Raw genomic sequence first — 19,626 nt, 5'->3', positions numbered from 1 at the left:
TTTTATCACAATTTTGGTGAAACTGAATATAGTTTTTGACTTTGAAAAGTGGCCCTTCAGTAGTGATAGGGACAGAAGTCTGATTCTTGCAATTTTAACTTGGAATCGTAAGAAAGATGGAGATTGATTCGATGGATTTTCTCCAGCCTCTCCATGACTGGATCTGTAAACCTGCGATGAATTGGGCCAAATGTTTTCTGGCACGTTTAAAAATCTCTTACATCTGGAACATCGTGGCATCTTATTTTTAATTAACTGGCTTAAAAAGTGTGGTTTGGGCCTAGATTGCAGAATGAATATCGGAAAATATCAAAAAAGGAATTGCATTGCAGAGATTCGTGTTTTATTGATTTTGAACAAAGACATTTGATTAGATTAGATTACTTACAGTGTGGAAACAGGCCCTTCGGCCCAACAAGTCCACACCGACCCGCCACCCACCCATACCCCTAACCACTATGGGCAATTTAGAATGGCCAATTCACCTGACCCGCACATCTTTGGACTGTGGGAGGAAACCGGAGCACCCGGAGGAAACGCACGCAGACAACGTGCAAACTCCACACAGTCAGTCGCCTGAGTCAGGAATTGAACCCAGGTCTCCAGGCGCTGTGAGGCTGCAGTGCTAACCACTGTGTCACCATGCCGCCCAGTGAACCAGTTGAGTCTGTCTGAAGTGAATTATTTAACATCAATACATACTTTATTTAACTTGTCTCCCTTCACTCTATTTTAAGGTGTGGGGATTACAATGGTGCTTTCATCAACATTTGCCACCATTTCTTACTCCTGCATCACCGCCTACACTCTGTACTACCTGTTTGCTTCCTTCCAATCACCCCTGCCGTGGGCAGACTGCTTCAGTTGGTGGGGAGCAGATGAAACATGCAGCAGGACTCCCAAAGGTACAGTGTTCACATCTATTGGGGGAAAGTGTAGACTGTTGAATGACTGTTAATTGTTCATTCTGTTTAAAAGTTTAAGAAAGAAAATATTGTCACTATTTTCACTGGCTGTCTCCATTTTGATATTACAGCAGAAAAGTTTAGATAATGATGATTTACATGTGTGAGTGTTTGAGCTTTCAGGATTGTGGATAGTTTAAATCTTTATTGAAAGTAAATTAGCTTGAGTGCCAATTTGTCACATATTGATAACATTTTACTTTAAAATAGCATGTCTTATCTTATATACCTGCCTGCTTGTTGTTTTACTTTATTTTTTATGCTTTCGACTCTTTGTTTCATCGTTTGTCTGTCTCCTACTTTCGACACTGTTTATTGTGTGTTTCACACTTTTATCACTTGGTTCTGTGTTTTTTCCCAGCCAGAATCTCATCCTTTTCCTGTTTGTAAAATATTCTGCCTTTCTGTTTTCCATCTCCTCATGATTTTGTCACTCATTCTTTCAGTGTCTTGAAAAATTGTCTCTATTTCTGACACTTTGCATTAAAATAAAGAATCAGTTTAGTCTTCAAAACCTCTTAGAAATTAAGAAACCATCTTATTTTTCTCCAGGAGAGGGTCCTTGGATGTGTGCATTTATGATAAAAGGTTAAGTGTTTATGCCTAAATTTGATTTAAAAACCATTTAAATACATAAATACTCAGAACATTTGCTGGGCTCAAGTTCCAGAGTAAATATTGGGTTGTACTGACATGCAAACTGTCCCATACAATGTTAATAATCATGGGCAGGTGCATGTATTGCTAGGCAAGTAACTCAGCCAAATCAATAAAGAGTCCCAATTGTTACATCTCTTGGGCCTTGCTAGAACCACATCCCAGAAAGAATATTAATAATACATGCATGATTTATGGAAAATTATAAAACAAAACAATCAAAATATCTTACTTCCTTGCAGTAATAATGAGAATAGAATTGATATAATCTGACTACCTGAACTGTAGACAAAATCTTGGACAATTATTATAATAAAAGGGATTAGGCTAATTCAGTCAGGGTGACGCTCCAGTCCTAATTATCTGATTAGAAGTGGCTGCTTTGTTCTTAATGAAGAGTAATTCTAAACCAAGTTTTATGCAATCTAGACCCACTCTGCAATCTCACTCTGAATGATGGATATTTTGAAATCGTTAATACAACATGGCTGCAGGCAAGCAATGAAACTTGTCCGAATGGATCTGAAATCTCCATTCCTCACCAGGGTCCAAGTGAGCAATACTGGGAGTAAGTACATTGCTGCAGAGAGCTGCACCTATAACCTGCACAGCTGGGCCAGTAACTCCTCTTGGGAAGGTTATTTGGTAAATGCCCTTGTTTAATGAACGTAAAGTTATTTGATATTGCTAGAGGTACAATTGATATTGTACACCTTTTACAAAATGATATAACCACAGAGGCCCATTCCATAGCTTATATCTCCTGGATGCTTATATTCTATGATGAGTTAGCAGTTATGCAGCAAAACCTACATTCATCAGTCTTATCCATTTATATCCATTAATTAAAATGATTCTTCTTGAAATCAAATGATTCTAGTTATCCCTTTAAGCAGCCGACCTGAGAATTGAATTGAGAGGGTTCCATTGTTAGTAAAATGTTCATGAAGGCTCACATTCAGAAGTCCTGCCCTTGAATATGGCACTTAGCATTTTTCAAACCGGGGTTTAGGCCAAGGGTGATTAATGGGGACTCATTCCAATTTTTAGTGGCGTGGTTCATAGGTGAAGGTGCAGCTGTCTCATGCCTGATATGATTTTCACTAATGGACTGACCTACACACAACTTATACACTTCAGTCCAGTTGAGGGAATTTTTGATATCCTTGGAAAGGTGAATTAGCCATTTCAGTAAGCTCCCTAGCCACCTTTGGGGAGACTAGGTGTACTTTTGGAGAAGCAACTGTCCTCTGGGATTATTAAAATTAGACTTGAATGGGAGAAAGAAATGCAGAAACAATTTCAAAAGGATATGTCAACTCTATTGTCAAGAAAATCTGTCAACCTTTCAAAGCATTGAAAACACATGCCCTCGAAATAGTTGAAACAAAATTGTTTGCAGTGCTTAACAAAAAAGTACTTGCTCTTGACATAGGTTTGAGGGTTATCATAACAGAATTAGTGCTGATTTCACAACCATTCTTTATTACAATGTGGTGTCAGTTTACAGTTTGTTTGACAGAACGAGGTGGTAATGAATTCCAGTATTTGTTTACAGAAGGAATGAAAAGTAGTAAATGTAGTCTCAATGAAGGTATTTCTTTTGAAATAGTGATTAAATTAATGGACAATGGAAACTTTCTTTAATCCTAGCAAGTGTCCTGAGTTCTGCCCATGGGGTGAATATTGGACAAGTTGGTAGGATGTAGGTTTGCTTGCTGAGCTGCAAGGATCATTTCCAGACGTTTCATTACCCTACTAGGTAACATCTTCAGTGGGCCTCATGCGAAACAATGCTGAAAATTCCTGCTTTCTATTTATGTTTCTTTGGGTTGGTGATGTATTTTCCTGTGATGATGTTATTTCCTATGGTAAATTCAGTTCCTGTTCCTTTTCTCAGGGGGTGGTAGATGGGGTCTAACTCAGAGTGTTTGTTGACAACACAGAAGCATGGATAAAAAACTTATCTGACTGACCCTTAACAGACACTGTAAAAGCTATCTTAGTAAGAGGATTAAATTACAACTGCCAGGATGCAGACAAGAAAGATTTCTTAGCAGCATTAGAAACAACACTAAAAGACAACCAATTCACAGAAGAAACCCAACAAACCATCAGACAGGTAGTCGTACCAACATTAAGCAGAAAAAAAGGAAGGATACACATTCAATATTCAAGAAAAGAAAGCACTGGAAAGTCTAACAAAAAAATAAAAACATTGTTATCCTATATGCAGACAAAGGACGCTTGACAGTCATTCTAAATCAAAGAGACTACATTGAAAAAGCAAACACACTACTTACGGATACCAACACTTAGCAACAAGTGACGATAGCCCCAACCCCACAAGTAGAGAACCGAATCAGAGCCCTACTCAAAAAACTTCAGAAATCTGGACAAATAAATAAGACCAACTTTCAAAAAAATGAACCCAGACAGGCCCAACACACCACTTCTATGGATGACCCAAAATTCACAAACCAGGAGCCCCCCTCAGACCCATAGTCTCGCTACCTGGAACACCACTTGCAGATTGTCCAAGGAGCTACACGAAAGACTGAAACACTTTGTAGAATTCTCATGCCACTCCATCCACTGCACCCAAGAATTCCTGAGGACCATCAAAGACACTAAGATAGAAGAGGATGAAATAATGGTCTCCATTGATGTAACAGCCCTGTTTACTTCAATCAACGTTAACCTGGCTAAGGAAACACTGACTACATTATTAGAAGACCCAAAGACACATACACCAAACACCACTAACTTTGTCAACAAGGAGAATATCATCAAGCTAGTGGACCTATGCCTTACCACCTGCTTCACCTTCAACAACAAAACCTACAGACAAACCAATGGAACACCCATGGGATCTCCGATATCAGGGTTCTTAGCAGAGGAAGTAATGCAGAGACTTGAGAAAACAGCTCTGCCAACCATCCAACCCAAACGCTGGATGACACCTTTGTCATCACTAAATGAAACAAGTTAAAGGCCGTGGCACAGTTGGACGGCACGGTGGCACAGGTGGGCGGCACAGTGGTTAGCACTGCTGCCTCACAGCACCAGAGACCCGGGTTCAATTCCCACCTCAGGCAACTGTCTCTGTGGAGTTTGCACATACTCCCTGTGTCTGCGTGGGTTTCCTCCGGGTGCTCCAGTTTCCTCCCAAAGTCCAAAAATGTACAGGTTAGGTGAATTGGCCATGCTAAATTGCCCGTAGTTTTAGTTGAAGGTGTAAATGTAGGGGAATGGGTCTGTGTGGGTTGCTCTTCGAAGAGTCGGTGTGGACTTGTTGGGCCAAAGGGCTTGTTTCCACACTTTATGTAATATAATCTAAACCTTCAAACCCATCAATGATACCCTTGCTGGCATAAAATTCACTAAAGAGGAGGAAAACAACAAAAACTGCCATTCCTCGATGTGACAGAAGAGCGAACAGCGAATGGGGAAATTCAAACCAGCATATACGGGAAAACAACACATACTGACCGAATACTGAACTACAGAAGCAATCATCCTAACACCCACAAATGAAGCTGTATCAGAACATTATTTCAATGAGCCAACACACACTGCAGCACAGAGGATCTACACAGATGAGAGGAAAATCACCTATACCGTGAATTCAAAAAGAATGGGTACCCCATGAACATAATCTGCTGATTTCCCAGCAACAAACCCAAACAAGCAGACAAAACACATCCAGAAACCCTAGCCACTCTCCCCCACATCAAAGACATCTCGGAAATGACTGTCAGACTACTCTGACCCCTTGGCATCATGGTAGCCCACAAACCCACCAACACACTAAAACAGCAGCTAATGAACTTGAAACACCCTGTACATACAATGAGCAAAACTAATGTCATTTACAAAATATTATGTAAGGACTGGAACAAACACTACATAGGACCAACAGGCAGAAAACTAGCCACCAGGATACATGAACACCAACTAGCCACAAAAAGACATGACCCTCTCTTACTATCCTCACATATGGATGAGGAAAGACACTACTTTGACTGGGACAACACAGCCATCCTAGGACAAGCCAAACAAAGATATGCACGAGAATTCCTAGAAGCATGGCATTCCAACCGGAACTCTATCAACAAACACATTGAGTTAGACCCGAACTACCAGCCCCTGAGAAAAGGAACAGGAAGTGACTTCACCACAGGAAATGACACCACCACAGGAAATGACATTACCAACCCAAAGAAACATAAATAGAAAGCAGGAATTTTCAGCATTGCTTTGCATGAGGCCCACTGAAGATGTTACCTAGTAGGGTAGTGAAAAGTCTGGAAATGATCCTTGTAGCTCAGCAAGCAAACCTACATCCAAAACCTCAACCTGAGGTACAAATCTTCTCAAAACTTACTAAGTTGGTAGGTGTAAAGAGAAAATATGTGTTGGTGTCACAGGGGCTATAAATAATCATGGGGATAGCAAAGGGATATAGATTGGCGTGAAGGATGTGAGGAGACAATGGGGATTGCAGAGGCTGGAGAAATCACAGTTGATAAAAGCGTGGCACAGAAAAAGGCACAGCAGGTCAGCCTGCACCTGAGGAGCAAGAGTATCAACATTTTGAGCAGGACCCTTCTTCAGGGCTGAGGAGGGGAAGAGGGTTGAAAGATAAATGGGGGAAGGGGGGTAGGGTGAGGAAAAAGTTAAGCAAGGTGGGTGAAGGAAGGAAGTGATGGTGATAGGTTGGTGGGAAGGGTGGAGCGGATAGGTGAGAAGGAACGTGGATAGGTAGGTCAGGTCAAGAGGGCAGATATGAGTATGAAGGTTGAATCTGGGATGGGATGGAGGGAGGGGAGATTTGGAAACTGGTGAATTTAATGTTCATACCATCTGGATGTAGACTCACAAGATGGAAGATGAGATATTCTTTGAGTTTGCGGGTGTCCTTGTGTGGCCCCTTCCTCCTCCCCAGTCCTGAAGAAGGACCTGCCCAAAACACTGAATCTCTTGCTTCTTGGATGCTGCCTGACCTGCTGTGCCTTTTTCAGCACCACACTTTATCAGTTATGAGGATATGAGGACGATTGGTCATATATTATGAGGAATAGTTTGGCTGGGGGAGAATGAAGAGCAATTACATTGGTAATGGCATGAGATAACGTGTTGGCATGGATAGAGCATGGGGAGTAAACTGGGGTGGAGGGGTATAAGACAAGATGGCTGAGGTGCTTTTTGTTTTGATTTATAGTTAATTCAATGATTCAACAAAGTACCAATGCACAAAGGTCAGATGTTTGTCCAATCTGCCCCTATAGTAACAGCCTCTGTGTTGTCTCTCAGATCACCCATTTTCATCTGCTCCACTACATACCAACAGTTTCCATCCCCTAACACCTTCCCCTCCCCACAGAATGGAAATCTGACCTCCTAGAGTATTTACACATCCTGACCTTGTGGTCTATGCAACAGTATTATGACTTTAAGAAGTTACTTTATCCTATTTATTAAAGTCGCATGTGAAACAATCTGTTTTGTTAAATATGTCTTTTGCCAGGAGTTTGTCTATGGAATGTTGCTGTATTGGAACAGTTACTGTTTAGTTGCTAACTAATCTTTTATTGTGCTACAAGCCAATTCTTTTCTTTTTTCTTTTGTTGTATTTTAGCTATAGTTAAGAATAAATTGTGTTTTACTTAACGTCAAGTAGTTTGACCACTTGAATAGCATCAGGAAAATAACACACCTTTGATTTGCCTTTTTAAAATAAGAAAGATTTAGGGTCTAGGCTACCTTCTTAATCTATTCTGAGGGGTTTTGGTCTGGTCATAACATCTTGAACTGGGATCTAATATTCGATGCCACGGTGACCAAGTACACAGATAGTTTCAATAGTGCAATGTACAGCAGTTAATGAAGCACTGTCAGAACTCCATCAAATCAAATCAGTTCTATTGCGAATCACATCAGCACTCACTGTTTAAGTAATATCACATCTTTAGAAAGTCAGGAGACACAGAGAAAATTTAAAAGTTTAATCGCAACATATTAATTCATTTCTAAAATTTTAATTGGTTGTCTTTATGTTGGTTAACTTACAAAAATCTGTTTTTACTTGACTGTCTGCTTCTGTATATTTGTCATTGTGTGAATTAAATACTATCCTGACACAATGTTTTTGTTGTCATTTTCTTTAGTAAAGCAGTTTTACGACGAACCAGCTCAATAGATGAGACTGGGGAGATAGTCTGGTATTTAGCTCTCTGTCTGCTTCTGGTCCGATTGATGGTGGGGGCAGCGTTATCGAAGGGAATCAAATCATCAGGGAAGGTAAATGATTGGTGATGAATAGAATGAAAACTAGTGACAAGGTACAGCTTTCTGGGACAATAAAACTAAAATTTATAAATGATTTATGAAGTGGCTGGTTAATCTCCAAGGTGACGTTAATAAAGTCTGTTTGGGGAGTGGGAGATCCATAATTCGTCAACACTTTAGGCCTGAGGGAGATCTGAAGATCTTTCACCTGAGGGAAAGAACAGCAGCAATTCCCCCAAACCCCTGCAATGTTACCCTCATTCTAAGGGTTTCACTCATTGATGCAGAGATTCTGGAGGAATTTCCAATTGTTGTGGAAAGCTGTGCAGGACTGGGGGAAGGATTTTATTTGAGTGAAATGAGACTTGTCGCAATAATGAGATTGGGAAAGAAACTCGAGCTGTACAGGTGAGGAATGAAATATCTTCCGCATAGTCTGTTCTATTTTTCTGTTAAATTTGATACTTTACTGAATATGCAAAATAAATGAGATATAATTATATTTTTTAAAATTCTGTAAAGATGGAGCATATCAATGTTAAATATTCCCTTTATACATTATTATTCCTTAAATGACATTTTGTTTCAATCTTTGCATTGATTACAATCCAATCCTATATAATTTCCATTGATTTGGACTCAATACTGTAAATGTTGCGCCAGCCTTTTTAGGAAAGTCTAAAAGAATTACTCTCCATGGTCAGGTGGTTTACTTAACTGCAACATTCCCATATGTGGCTTTGACTATACTCCTGATCCGAGGGCTGACACTGGAAGGAGCCTCGAAAGGAATTGAATTCTACATCGGAAGCCAGTCAGACTTCTCCAAACTGGCTGATGCTCAGGTAATTAGAACAAAGTCAGTGATTGAATTTCAAGAGTTTTTTTTTAATCATTGTGTTTGGTGTTTCTGTCTTATTTAATTTGCTGTTTTACATAACCATTTGAAGAGTACAATGTTGCTTTTTTGGCCCATGTTTAAACACATAAAACATTATTTCAATTATTCTGATTACTCTGTGGATGGGCTTTTTTGAAATACTTCTGACAACTTCCTTTAACAAATGGTCTTAACAGCCTCTGGGGCTGCTCCCTCACTTGAGATGGTGGTTTAACCTGAGAGTCACTGTACCTCAGGTGAGGGGAGAGATTGTAAAGAGTCCTTCAAGGTAACTTCAGTCAGCGTGGGACTTGAACCCACACTGTTGGTGTCACTCTGTATTATAAACCAGCTAGCTAGCCTACTGCGCTAACCAAACCCTAATTCAATGGCGCGCTGTGATAGAATGGAGTGGCACAGTATAGGCTGGTATCAGAAGGACAGGATGGAGTGGATATGATGGACTTGGACAAAGGAGGATGGGATGTGCTGGAATTGATTGAAGTAAGTTGATGCAGTGAGGGTAGGGTGGAGATGGAATGAATTGAGGCATAATGCAATGATGATGGGTCTAGATGGACATGATATCATGAAGTAGTGAAAGAAGGAACAGGCAAAATTGGTTTGGATGAGATGAGAGTTCATAGAATGGAATGAGACAGAGTGGGGTGAAAAGCAATCCTGACATTTTTTTTTGTTACACATTTTGTTTTAATTCCTTGTAACAAATTCATTCATACAACTATTGCATTATTGGTTTAGCAATCTTTATGTGGAAAATTAAAAGTGGCGTATGGTTATCAGTCACACAGAGACTTAGTAGCATGTCAATAAGCAACCACAATTATTAAAAAGCGTTACTATGGAACAAAAAACAATAGTCCACTATACCACAGTAATGAAACTGGGTCTTCACTTTTTACATGACAGGGAAAAGTAATAATGTTCCAAGGCAGAATTTATCATTAAATGTTAGGCCAGGAAACAAATTGATGGCTTTAATACTCATTGGAGATAATTTTTATTGATAAAAGAAGCTTCTTTTTCTCCCTTCATTGTGACCTGTGCTGCTAACAAAGTTCCTGTTTGTCAATGTAATTTTGCCTTCAATCTTTGAATGAGTTCAAGTAAAATCTCCAACTGCTCATTTGTTCTATCTCCTGTTTACTAGGTTTGGAAAGATGCTGCAACACAAATTTTCTTTTCTATTGCTGTATCAATGGGAGGCTTAACAGCACTTTCATCTTATAACAAATTCCACAACAACTGTTACGCAGATACCTTCATTGTCTGTGTTGCTAATTGTGCTACGAGTGTGTATGCTGGATTTGTCATTTTCTCTGTCCTTGGACACATGGCTCATGTACAAGACAAGCCCGTTTCAGAAGTTGCACAGTCAGGTAAATGAGATCTATTTGATAGATATGAAATTATAATTCATCTAGGCTGCAGGTGCAATTATCAATCATTGGGATCAGAGCAGTAATCCTGGTGAAAAATAACTTCGCATTCCGAAATTCTACACATGAAATAGTGGTTGTATTATGTCAGGTAGAGATTGGTGGATTAATTGTAAACCAGAAATTTTGAAGTGGTGACTAATAGATGAGTTGTTGAACTTTTTCCTTTAATCACAAGGACTTTAAATCATCACGTTACAATATCACAATGCAATTGATTCACATTATAAATACACAGTATAGTGTAGGACCTTGAATTTTCAGTGATGTTTCCAGTCTGCCACCACAATACTTGTGTCACAGCAGAAAGAGTAAAAGGCTCTGAAAGATTTTTTGTCTTTCATAATCACTGAATATCTCAACACACTTTTCATCCAATGAATTACTTGAGCTTGCTTTTGTTATGTACAAAATGTGGTTGACAATTTTCTCACAACAAGCTTCCACAAATGGCACAATGGTACTGACCAGATATTGTGATGTTGATTGAAGGATAAATACTGGCCAACATTGACTACATTGTAATCTGTGGGTTTAGGTTCTTTTTGTTTCTAGTGCACAAATCTTTATTTAATTTCCACCACCAGGAAGAAAGGAAACACCCGAGTGGCTGTGACAAGCAGTGCCCTTCACATCAAAGGGCAATGCTGTGTGATCAAAACAGTGAAGGGGAGGGCAGGGACTAAATCAAAATAGAGTTGGAGGGGGAAATGATGCACTCCACTCCCTGCGGCACCCACCTCTCCCTGAACAACTCCAGGGTGTTGGTGGACACCGCGTGCTCCTTCTCCAAGGATACCCGGGCTCTAGCGTAACCGCGGAAGAGGGGCAGGCAGTCAGCCCTAATGATCCCCTCCACGGCCTGCTGCCTGGACCTGTTTATGGCCAGATTGGCCAGGCCCAGGAGCAGACCCACGAGGAGGTCTTCAGACCTGCCCTCCCTCCTCCCTACCGGGTGCCCGAAGATCAGGAGCGTGGGACTGAAGTGCAACCAAAAGCAGAGGAGTAGGTTTTTGAGAAAATCAAAGAGGGAGTGCAAACACCCACACCCAATATACAGGGTTTAGGTTCTATACTGACTGGAATCACGTACATCTCATTGATGACAAGGTTTTTGATTGGAGTTGTTAACCTGGGCCAATCAGGAAAGGCTTGGCTGACCAATGTCAGCAGGATTTTAGAACCTCCTCAGTTGAGGACAGACTCCAAGCTGGCCGGCCATAGCCAGTGTACTGTGCACAAGTAAATAAAGGGTGACTTGGTGATGGGTACTGGCCTCTATGAAGTTATTTCAGGTGCCATTCTTGCATGCCTGTTCTAGAGGCTTTAGTATAAAACCAAAACTTAGTGTAAATGGATCCCTGCCTAGTTTCCAGCCATTAGAAAAGCAATCTGCTCCAAGAGTCATGCATATTTGAATTCTAACTGCAGGAAATGGAAACAACCTAATTTTCTAGTGTGACATTGCTCAGCTTAAAGAATTTTTTAAAATTCACAAGGCAGATGTTGAGCAAAATAAGATTGATTTTGACAATTGGGATTGCAATTTAATTAAGCATATATAAGTTTACAATTAAACACCATTAATTTTACTGTACTAATTGTACTTATTGCTTAGGTATTGGTTTGGCTTTTGTTGTCTACCCAGAGGCCCTTGCCCACTTACCATGGGCACCTTTATGGTCCATTTTATTTTTCTTCATGCTGCTTACTCTGGGATTGGGCAGTGAGTTTGCAAACCTCGGTAAGTGTCTTTATAATCCACCTTGATCAAATTTAAAGGCATTTTTGTTCTAACTCTTTCATATAGCTGTTTGATGGGATTTTATTCTCTTGGCCAATGAAAGAGTTTTTAAAAATTAAAAGGCATTGTGAATACCTAGTTTGTTAGTGTATAAATTTTAGAAAGATTGTAAGTTGTGTTAAGGAAAATGGATTTTTTAAATAAACATAGTTAACATTCTGATGGAGAAGCTGGTTAAAAACCAACAAGTTCTTTACGAATCGGTGAGTGGTTGAAGTGTTTACCTTACAAAGTCAATGTTATTTTGGGGAAAACTTGAAATAATAAATTCTTGGTCTATCCAAAACATCCATCATTGTTCATTTTGTTCTCAGATCAAAGCAAGCCAAAAGCAACTAGTCAATAAAGGGGTTTATGGATGGACACTATTTCTGAAGAGTACAATTTTATCCATTAGAGAGATAAATTATTTATATAGGTCACAGGATAAGAGGGTTGCTTTCAAGGTTAAAAAGTATTCAGTTTACATTTCAGTTCTGGATACCCTAAGGTATGTCACGTTGCCATGGAAATGGGCTCTGGGGTTAGGAAAGTGCATTTTTTCAATTTATTTGTGTGTTTGCTCTAGAAAACATCCACCAGCTTCTTTAGGCCTTTAAGAAAACAGAGAAAGATAGAGTCTTCCAGGAGCTGTAATGCAGTTGTGGGACCAGAGCTGTACAAGAACTTTGGGAGCAGATTAGGAGAACACAGTGTGTGTCTGTCCATACTCAGCACATAGAGCATGGAGACTATTAGGAACCAGGCATGTTCCTGATTCACTAAGCAGCAGCGCAATGGAATCCCAAGTTGAGTTGAGAAATCTGCAGTCATGAGGTTTTAGGAAACAAGCTGAAGTGTCACTTAGCCAAATGCTAATGGAAGGATCCTCATGATATCTCATGGTTCACAGAATACCTGGAATACTGAGAAATCAAAGTGAATTGCTAAAAATCATGGCATGCCTTGGTTTAGTCCCAGAAAGCAATAAATCAATTTTTTAAGATTCTGTTGCAATGTTTGAGGAAACTCTTTGTTCTTGAACCTAAGGCTTTACAAAATTGTTAACTTAGTAGTTTTTGCTTTGTTTATTCTGTTTCATTTTGTTCTTACATACAGCAAAGCTTTCTTGAATTCAAACTGGGTTCCCAGTGGCTTCTGCATCATTGAGGTGGTCCTAGCCCTGACTCAAGGCGGCTGCAGCAGAGGAGAGTTTAGTTTCCCAGTGGCAACTGTGACTAGCACAGATTCATGGCGGTGGAAGTGTGAGGCGAGTTCAGGCCCAGTATGAGATCCAGCAGCATCAGCAGCAGCTACTTCAGTGTTGTGGGTCTGAAGGGGACTCATGGCAGTGATGGAGTCAAGTTTGGGCTAATGCAATACCAGGCAGTATCGATGACGCTTGTATTGGTGAGGACCAGGGAGGACTCATAGTGGTGAGAGCACTGGTGGAGGTGAGATGGTACTGAAGAGTGACAACTTTCATTCCAGTGGCACTGGAGCAGAGAAGGCAACTCGTGTCTGAACCACCAGGCCCATGATGGAGGACTTAACAAGAAGGTCTTTATCATTAGGCACTTCCTCTATTTCTTCATTTTTCTGCCTTTATATTCTATATCTTGGTTCATTTTTCTGTGTTTTAGATGGTGCCAGAGTGTGGCAATGCTATACAAAACTTTTCACTGTATTTTGTAACAAGATACATGTAACAATAAATAAATAAAATAGATGGAATCCTGAGGGATTTTTTTTTCACTTAACCACTTTGGGCTGTTCAACTTTCTCCCTAAATGTTCACAATCACTATGGAGAGTCTAACAATGGTGAGGAAGCACATTTGATGATATTTGCTTATCTACATCTTCAGATTCCCCTGTTCATCCCCCTCCCATGGTGCAAAAGCTGTAGCTACCCATGATAGGAGGCAGCCTCAGTCTTCCAGTCACTCTGGGATTGCTGCTGGGAATATTGCCTCTCTCTCTGAAACCTTTTTGCTGTGAGTGAATGCAACTTTCTTCCACCTATGTCTCTCCTAATCCTGTTTGATATGAAATCTAGAAAAGACCATCAGGTGAATAAAAAATATTTCAGCCTCTTTACTTGATCTGAGTTTCTGGCTTCCACCATCTCTGAGGATGGGATGGTTGTGCAGCCACATCCTCCAGCTAGTTGTTTACCTGCTTACTGCACTCATGACTGAATGTGTCAGGACTGCAGAGCTTTGATTTGATCCCTTGGCTGTAGGGTCACTTAACCCTGTCCGTGGAATGTTTCTTCTGCTCATTAACATGTACTTAATCATTTGCTGTAGCCTTACCAGGTTTGACACCTTTTTCAGGACTGGTGCTGTCCTGGCATGCTTTCTTGAACTCCCTATTGTAGTAGGATTGGTCCTCTGCCTTGGTAATGCTGGTAGAGTGAGTGAAACATTGAGTCATGAAATCATAGGGTAGCATGCTAGCAGAGTGGTTAGCATGGCTGCCACACAGTGCCAGGGACTGGGTCTCAATTCCAGCCTCTGGCGACTGTCTGTGTGGAGTTTGCACATTCTCCCCATGTCTGCGTGAATTTCCTCTGAGTGCTCCAGTTTCCTCCCACAGTCCACAGGTGTGCAGGTTACGTGGACTGGCCATGCTAAATTGTCACGTAGTGTCCAGAATGTGCCGGCTAGGTGGGTTAGCCATGGGAAGTGCAGGGGTGACATTGATATGGTAGGGAGTTGGATCTGCATGGGATGCTCTTTGGAGAGTCAGTGTGGACTTGCTGGGCTGAATGGCCTGGTTCTACTGTATAAGGATTCTATTTTTTAGCTACATATTGTAGTTGAATACACTTCCGTCTACAAGTTTGCTGATGACAACACCACAGTTAGATGGATATCTAACAACGATGAGTCAAAATACAGAGGGGAGATGGAGGGCTTAGTGAGATAGTTAATTGAGAACAGCTTCCCTCTCAATGCCAGTAAAGCTAAAGAGCTGATCACTGACTTCAGGAAGAAAGGAGGATAACACACCCCTGTCTACATCAACGGAACTGAGGATGACAGGGTGGAGAGCCTTAAGTTCTTCGGAGTGCCGATTACAAAAACGTGTCCTAGGCTTCTTGTGTAGGTCAAGAAGGCATAACAACACCTTTTCTTCCTTAGGCAACTCAGGAAATTTGGCATTTCCATAAGGATCCTCACCAACTTCTAAAGATGCACCATTGAAAGCACACTGTCCAGATGCATAATGGCCTAGTATGGCAACTGCTCTGCCCAGGACCGTAAGAAACTACAGAAGGTGGTGTGCACAGCCCAGACCATCACGGAAGCCAACCTTCCGTTCATGGTCTCTGTTTACATTGCTCACTGCTGCAGCAAAGCTGCCAACATCATCAAGGAAAACATCGATAATGATCTCCTACAACCTCTTCCATCAGGCAGAAGACACAGAAGCCTGAATATATGCACCAGCAGGTTCAAGAACAGCTTTTTTCAGGCCATTATTTGATTGATGAATGGACTGTCTAGCCTCAAATAACCCTGACCGTGCTAACGTTGCTCTCGCCTAGTGCACACCCTGTGCAATGTAACCTCTATGCCTCTGCCTTAGTCTTGTTGATCTGTACATCCTTGCTTACTATGATCTGCCTTTACTGCTCGTAAGCAAAGCTTTTCACTGTACTTCAGTACACATGACAATAAATGCATCAAATTCTATTGGTGCTGAAGATTTACAATGCCTACATTTTTAAAGTAATTTATCTAGCTTTTATTCACTAGGTCTGATCTCAGCCTGATGCTATTTGAATGAAGGTGTCTTTGTTGTGAAGAGTAGACAATGACTGTTGTTGTCACTTTTTCCAATGACTATCCGAGACAGATGCATCTGTGACAGGTTGATTGCAAGGATAAGGTCAATGTTTTCCTCTTGTGGATTCTCTCTCCATCTGCTGCAGGCCCAGTGTAACAGATACACCCTTTGAGATTTGTCAAGTTCAGTTAGTAATGGTGTTACTCTCAGTTCATTTGATAAACTGAAATCCTCCACCTGAATACATTCTATACCCTTGCATCCTCAGTACTTCTAAGTAGCATGCAACATGAAGGGGTAATAATCCATCAGCTGAGGGAGGATTCCTGATGATAATCAACAGCAAAGAGTGTATTTCTGTGTAAACTATCAATAACGTTCTGATTTCAATTCACTTTCTTCCTATCATCAGAAACAGTTATAACAGCCATCCAGGATCAGTTCCCCAAATTTCTACGATCAAGGCGCCTTCTTCTGACAGCTGCTGTTTCTATGATATTTTATTTCCTCAGCCTTCTACTTGTAACACAGGTATGCTGTCATTCATTAATTCGTGATATTTCTGCCTAATAGTTAGAAATCTGAGGTTAGAATTTTACTGCATTGAGTAATAAATAAAAACGTCTGTTTGTCGTATATTTTCCCTTGTTTATTTAATGTAATGCAGTGATAGTTTGGAAACATCTCTATCTGTTGCTCAACATAGAGCCTGATTAGAGCATTGACTTAGCTTTGTTCACACCATGCAAATCAGACGTACATTTAGTACATTTTTAAAATGAAAGGACATTGTCTAACAGTTCCCTTGATGTCATTTTGTAAATTTTCATCTCGCTTTCAGTTTGGTTCAGTTTGTAAAACCCTTGCCTTCAGGTCAAAAGATGTTTGTGAATCTCAATCAACAATTTAAGCAAATAGGTAGGCTGATGTGCCACAATAGTGACGAGAGGGAGTCTGGCATTGTCAGATATGCCCATTCTTTAAAGTAACCATTAAACTGAGGACCATAGCCAGGAAACCAGGAAATCCAGAATCTTACTGTGCTTTAAATGCAGAGAGTTACTGAGACATGCAGGTACATTTGATTTGATTTGATTTATTGTCATGTTGTTTCAAAATACAGTGAAAAACATTATAAACATTGTATAGTGTTGCTACTCTCCATTTTAATGGTTCCACACACATATAGCCACCTCAAAGAAAGAAAAATTCTCACATTTATTTCTTAAAAGTGAGATCCCATATTCTTAAATTGTGCCTCCTCATCCTGTTTTATCTAAGAATGGGAAAGCAACCATCCCATTAAAACCCCTCAAAATCTCAATAAGATCAACTCCTCGTCTTCAAAACTCCAATGGATGCAGGCCCATCCTGTACCACACCTATCTAAATGATCGCCCCAATCCCCGTGCATCACAGGATTTAGTCAAACAGGGCATCCTCTTTTTAAGTGCTGAGATCACTGACCTGCGGAGAAGGGCTATGCTGTTTACTGACCGGGAACATTGGGTGTTAAGGCTGGGAGCAAGATTATGTGAGGGATGGTTGCTGAGTATATAGACATAATTGTCAATGGGCATTTTTTTTGGCAACTTCACAGGTGGAACATACATGATAGCAATAAGTACTGAATACTTCTGCTCAGAGTGATGTCTCTGGATTTGGCAATTTACCATACAATCTAGAAAATTAGAATTTTTTTTTCATGTGGTACACTTTCTAACTGTTTGTTTCTTATTAGGCTGGGATTTACTGGATAAATTTAATTGACCATTACTGCATTGGATGGGTTCTCATTGTATCAGCCCTACTGGAACAGATGGGTCTAAGCTGGATCTATGGTAAACGTATCAAGAAAAGTATTCAAATAAAATGAAGCAATTAAATTGAGCAGGTTTACACAAGGAAAGTTCTCAACTTCCTGTTTGACATAAAGTTTGAGAATACAAAAGTTCTCCTTCATTATCAAATCATCAAATAGCTCTCCATTTAGTTCCAGAAGCCAACATGAGAGAGGCAGTGTCTCCAGCCATTGAAAAACTCTAAATTCTGGACATGTTCAGCAGGTTATCAATGCCTTTTGCATCTTTCCCTCGTGGTATATTTGGTCTTGCTGGATCATGTTTGGTTTTAATAGAGAAAATGGTCCGACTGGCATTTTCTTAACTTCTGCTCGAAATGTTGTTCAAACACCTTCACCCGAGATTGTACAGCTATTTGCCAGTTGAGTTCCCCTTTCTGCTGATTCTCAGGTCAGTTGGATCCTGACTACTTGTCACTCTGGAGTTAAGAGTAGCCTGGGATACTTATGCATTCTAGGTATCACCCAACTTCAATTGTAGCACCTTCCTTAGTACACCATGGTATTAAAGTGGTGACTGAAGCAATTTTTTCAAATGACCAAATGCTTCTCTTACTTTCAGTATTGGACTAAGGTTTATATCCGCTCATTTTGTTAGCAATGTTCTCATGTTTCACTCCAGAGAGCGGAGGCCTTTAGAAGGAAATGATTTATTTGGCTGAGCCACATGTCTGGCAATGAATCTGTAGGTGAGGAAGAGACAATATTCCAGCTGCAGAAGGAAGTGTACCACTTTAGATGGCAGAGGAATATCCAGATATCTCTCAAAATTAGTTGGTTAGCATGGAATATGGAATTTATTATACAGTAACATCTTTGCCACATTTCCCAAACATCCACATAGCTGTTGGTTAAATCAGTCCACACCAGGACAGCACACAGATGGAGCACAAGTGAAGCCAGAAAAGCAAGTACCTGCAAAACTATCATTTACTCCAGACTCTAACCCACATTTCTACAAACTGAAGCAAACCATCTTTGGAACTTCTGTATGATTAATGAGTTTTCTTGATTCTTCACGATGGTGCCCCAGTTCATTACCAGCTGTACTACATACAGGCTGCTCACCCTTATGTCCTTTGCCTGGAATGACTTTGGCAGGATTTCACGTAAAATTGTGAGGACCTCGGCATCTCAGAGTTCTCCTGGACAGTAGCAGGAGTGCCATCTGTCACTGCAACACTGGCAGAGGGGCAGTGGGGTGGATGACCTCATTGAGTACCCTGAGACATACCTCATTGGCTGCTCATACCTGACCTCTCCTCCCCCCAAGCCTCCCACCCCTCACTCAGATTCTGGGCACTGAAGCTCTGGTACAAGGCAGGTCAGAATGCATGATGCATGTCCCAACAGTGAACTGCTAAGCTTGGTTGTCCTTGACAGTCTCTCAATGGAGGCAGCTATTCGTTTCGCAAGGGGAGCAATTGTAGGTCTCATAGCCTGCATGGACTCCTTCACTCTCTGCCACAGAGTTCAACACTTCACCTTAGAATCCCTGCCACACCTCCACATATCTGGTGCTGCACATGCAGAAGCTTCCAGTTGACATTTAACTTCAAAGGGTCTTTTTCAATCGGGTGCTTAGTACCTAGTTTGGTTCCAGCCCTTCCCAGAATGCCAAAGACCTGCACGATTTCAGTCTCCAATGATGGGGCTTGCAGCTATGATTTGCTTGCAGTGCTGACCAATATTACCCATTGATCTGAGTCGATTTGACCTGGTGCTAGTGGCTGCATAAGAACAAGCACCCCCCTCCTCATCAGATGAGAAGTGTCGAGTGTCTGCAGCTGCTGAGGGAACAGCCAAAGATTTATGAATAAGCGATTTCTTTTTCAATGTAGCTACACACATGCCATTGTCAACATATAGTTCATAACTGAGAAAAATAATCCAATCTGCATCTATATAGTACTAGTAAAATGACTAAGATGC

The 19,626-nt window shown here is 40.7% G+C and overlaps 1 protein-coding gene across 1 annotated transcript in view; it reads left to right on the top strand.

Moving 5' to 3' along the window:
• The window catches only part of LOC132820052 (sodium- and chloride-dependent neutral and basic amino acid transporter B(0+)-like), a 43,547-nt gene that overhangs the window by 17,711 nt on the left and 6,210 nt on the right, over positions 1 to 19,626 (top strand). The window contains exons 5-12 of the mRNA XM_060831970.1: positions 738 to 905; positions 2,052 to 2,190; positions 7,793 to 7,925; positions 8,618 to 8,758; positions 9,965 to 10,193; positions 11,872 to 11,997; positions 16,246 to 16,364; positions 17,575 to 17,674. Coding sequence (XP_060687953.1) covers positions 738 to 905; positions 2,052 to 2,190; positions 7,793 to 7,925; positions 8,618 to 8,758; positions 9,965 to 10,193; positions 11,872 to 11,997; positions 16,246 to 16,364; positions 17,575 to 17,674 — 1,155 coding nt within the window. The remainder of the gene's footprint in view (positions 1 to 737; positions 906 to 2,051; positions 2,191 to 7,792; positions 7,926 to 8,617; positions 8,759 to 9,964; positions 10,194 to 11,871; positions 11,998 to 16,245; positions 16,365 to 17,574; positions 17,675 to 19,626) is intronic.

This window comes from Hemiscyllium ocellatum, chromosome 11 (assembly GCF_020745735.1).
Source record: "Hemiscyllium ocellatum isolate sHemOce1 chromosome 11, sHemOce1.pat.X.cur, whole genome shotgun sequence".
NCBI classification, from domain to species: Eukaryota; Metazoa; Chordata; class Chondrichthyes; order Orectolobiformes; family Hemiscylliidae; genus Hemiscyllium; species Hemiscyllium ocellatum.
Note: the sequence above shows the minus strand (reverse complement) of the source record. Positions and strands in the feature narration are given on the sequence as shown.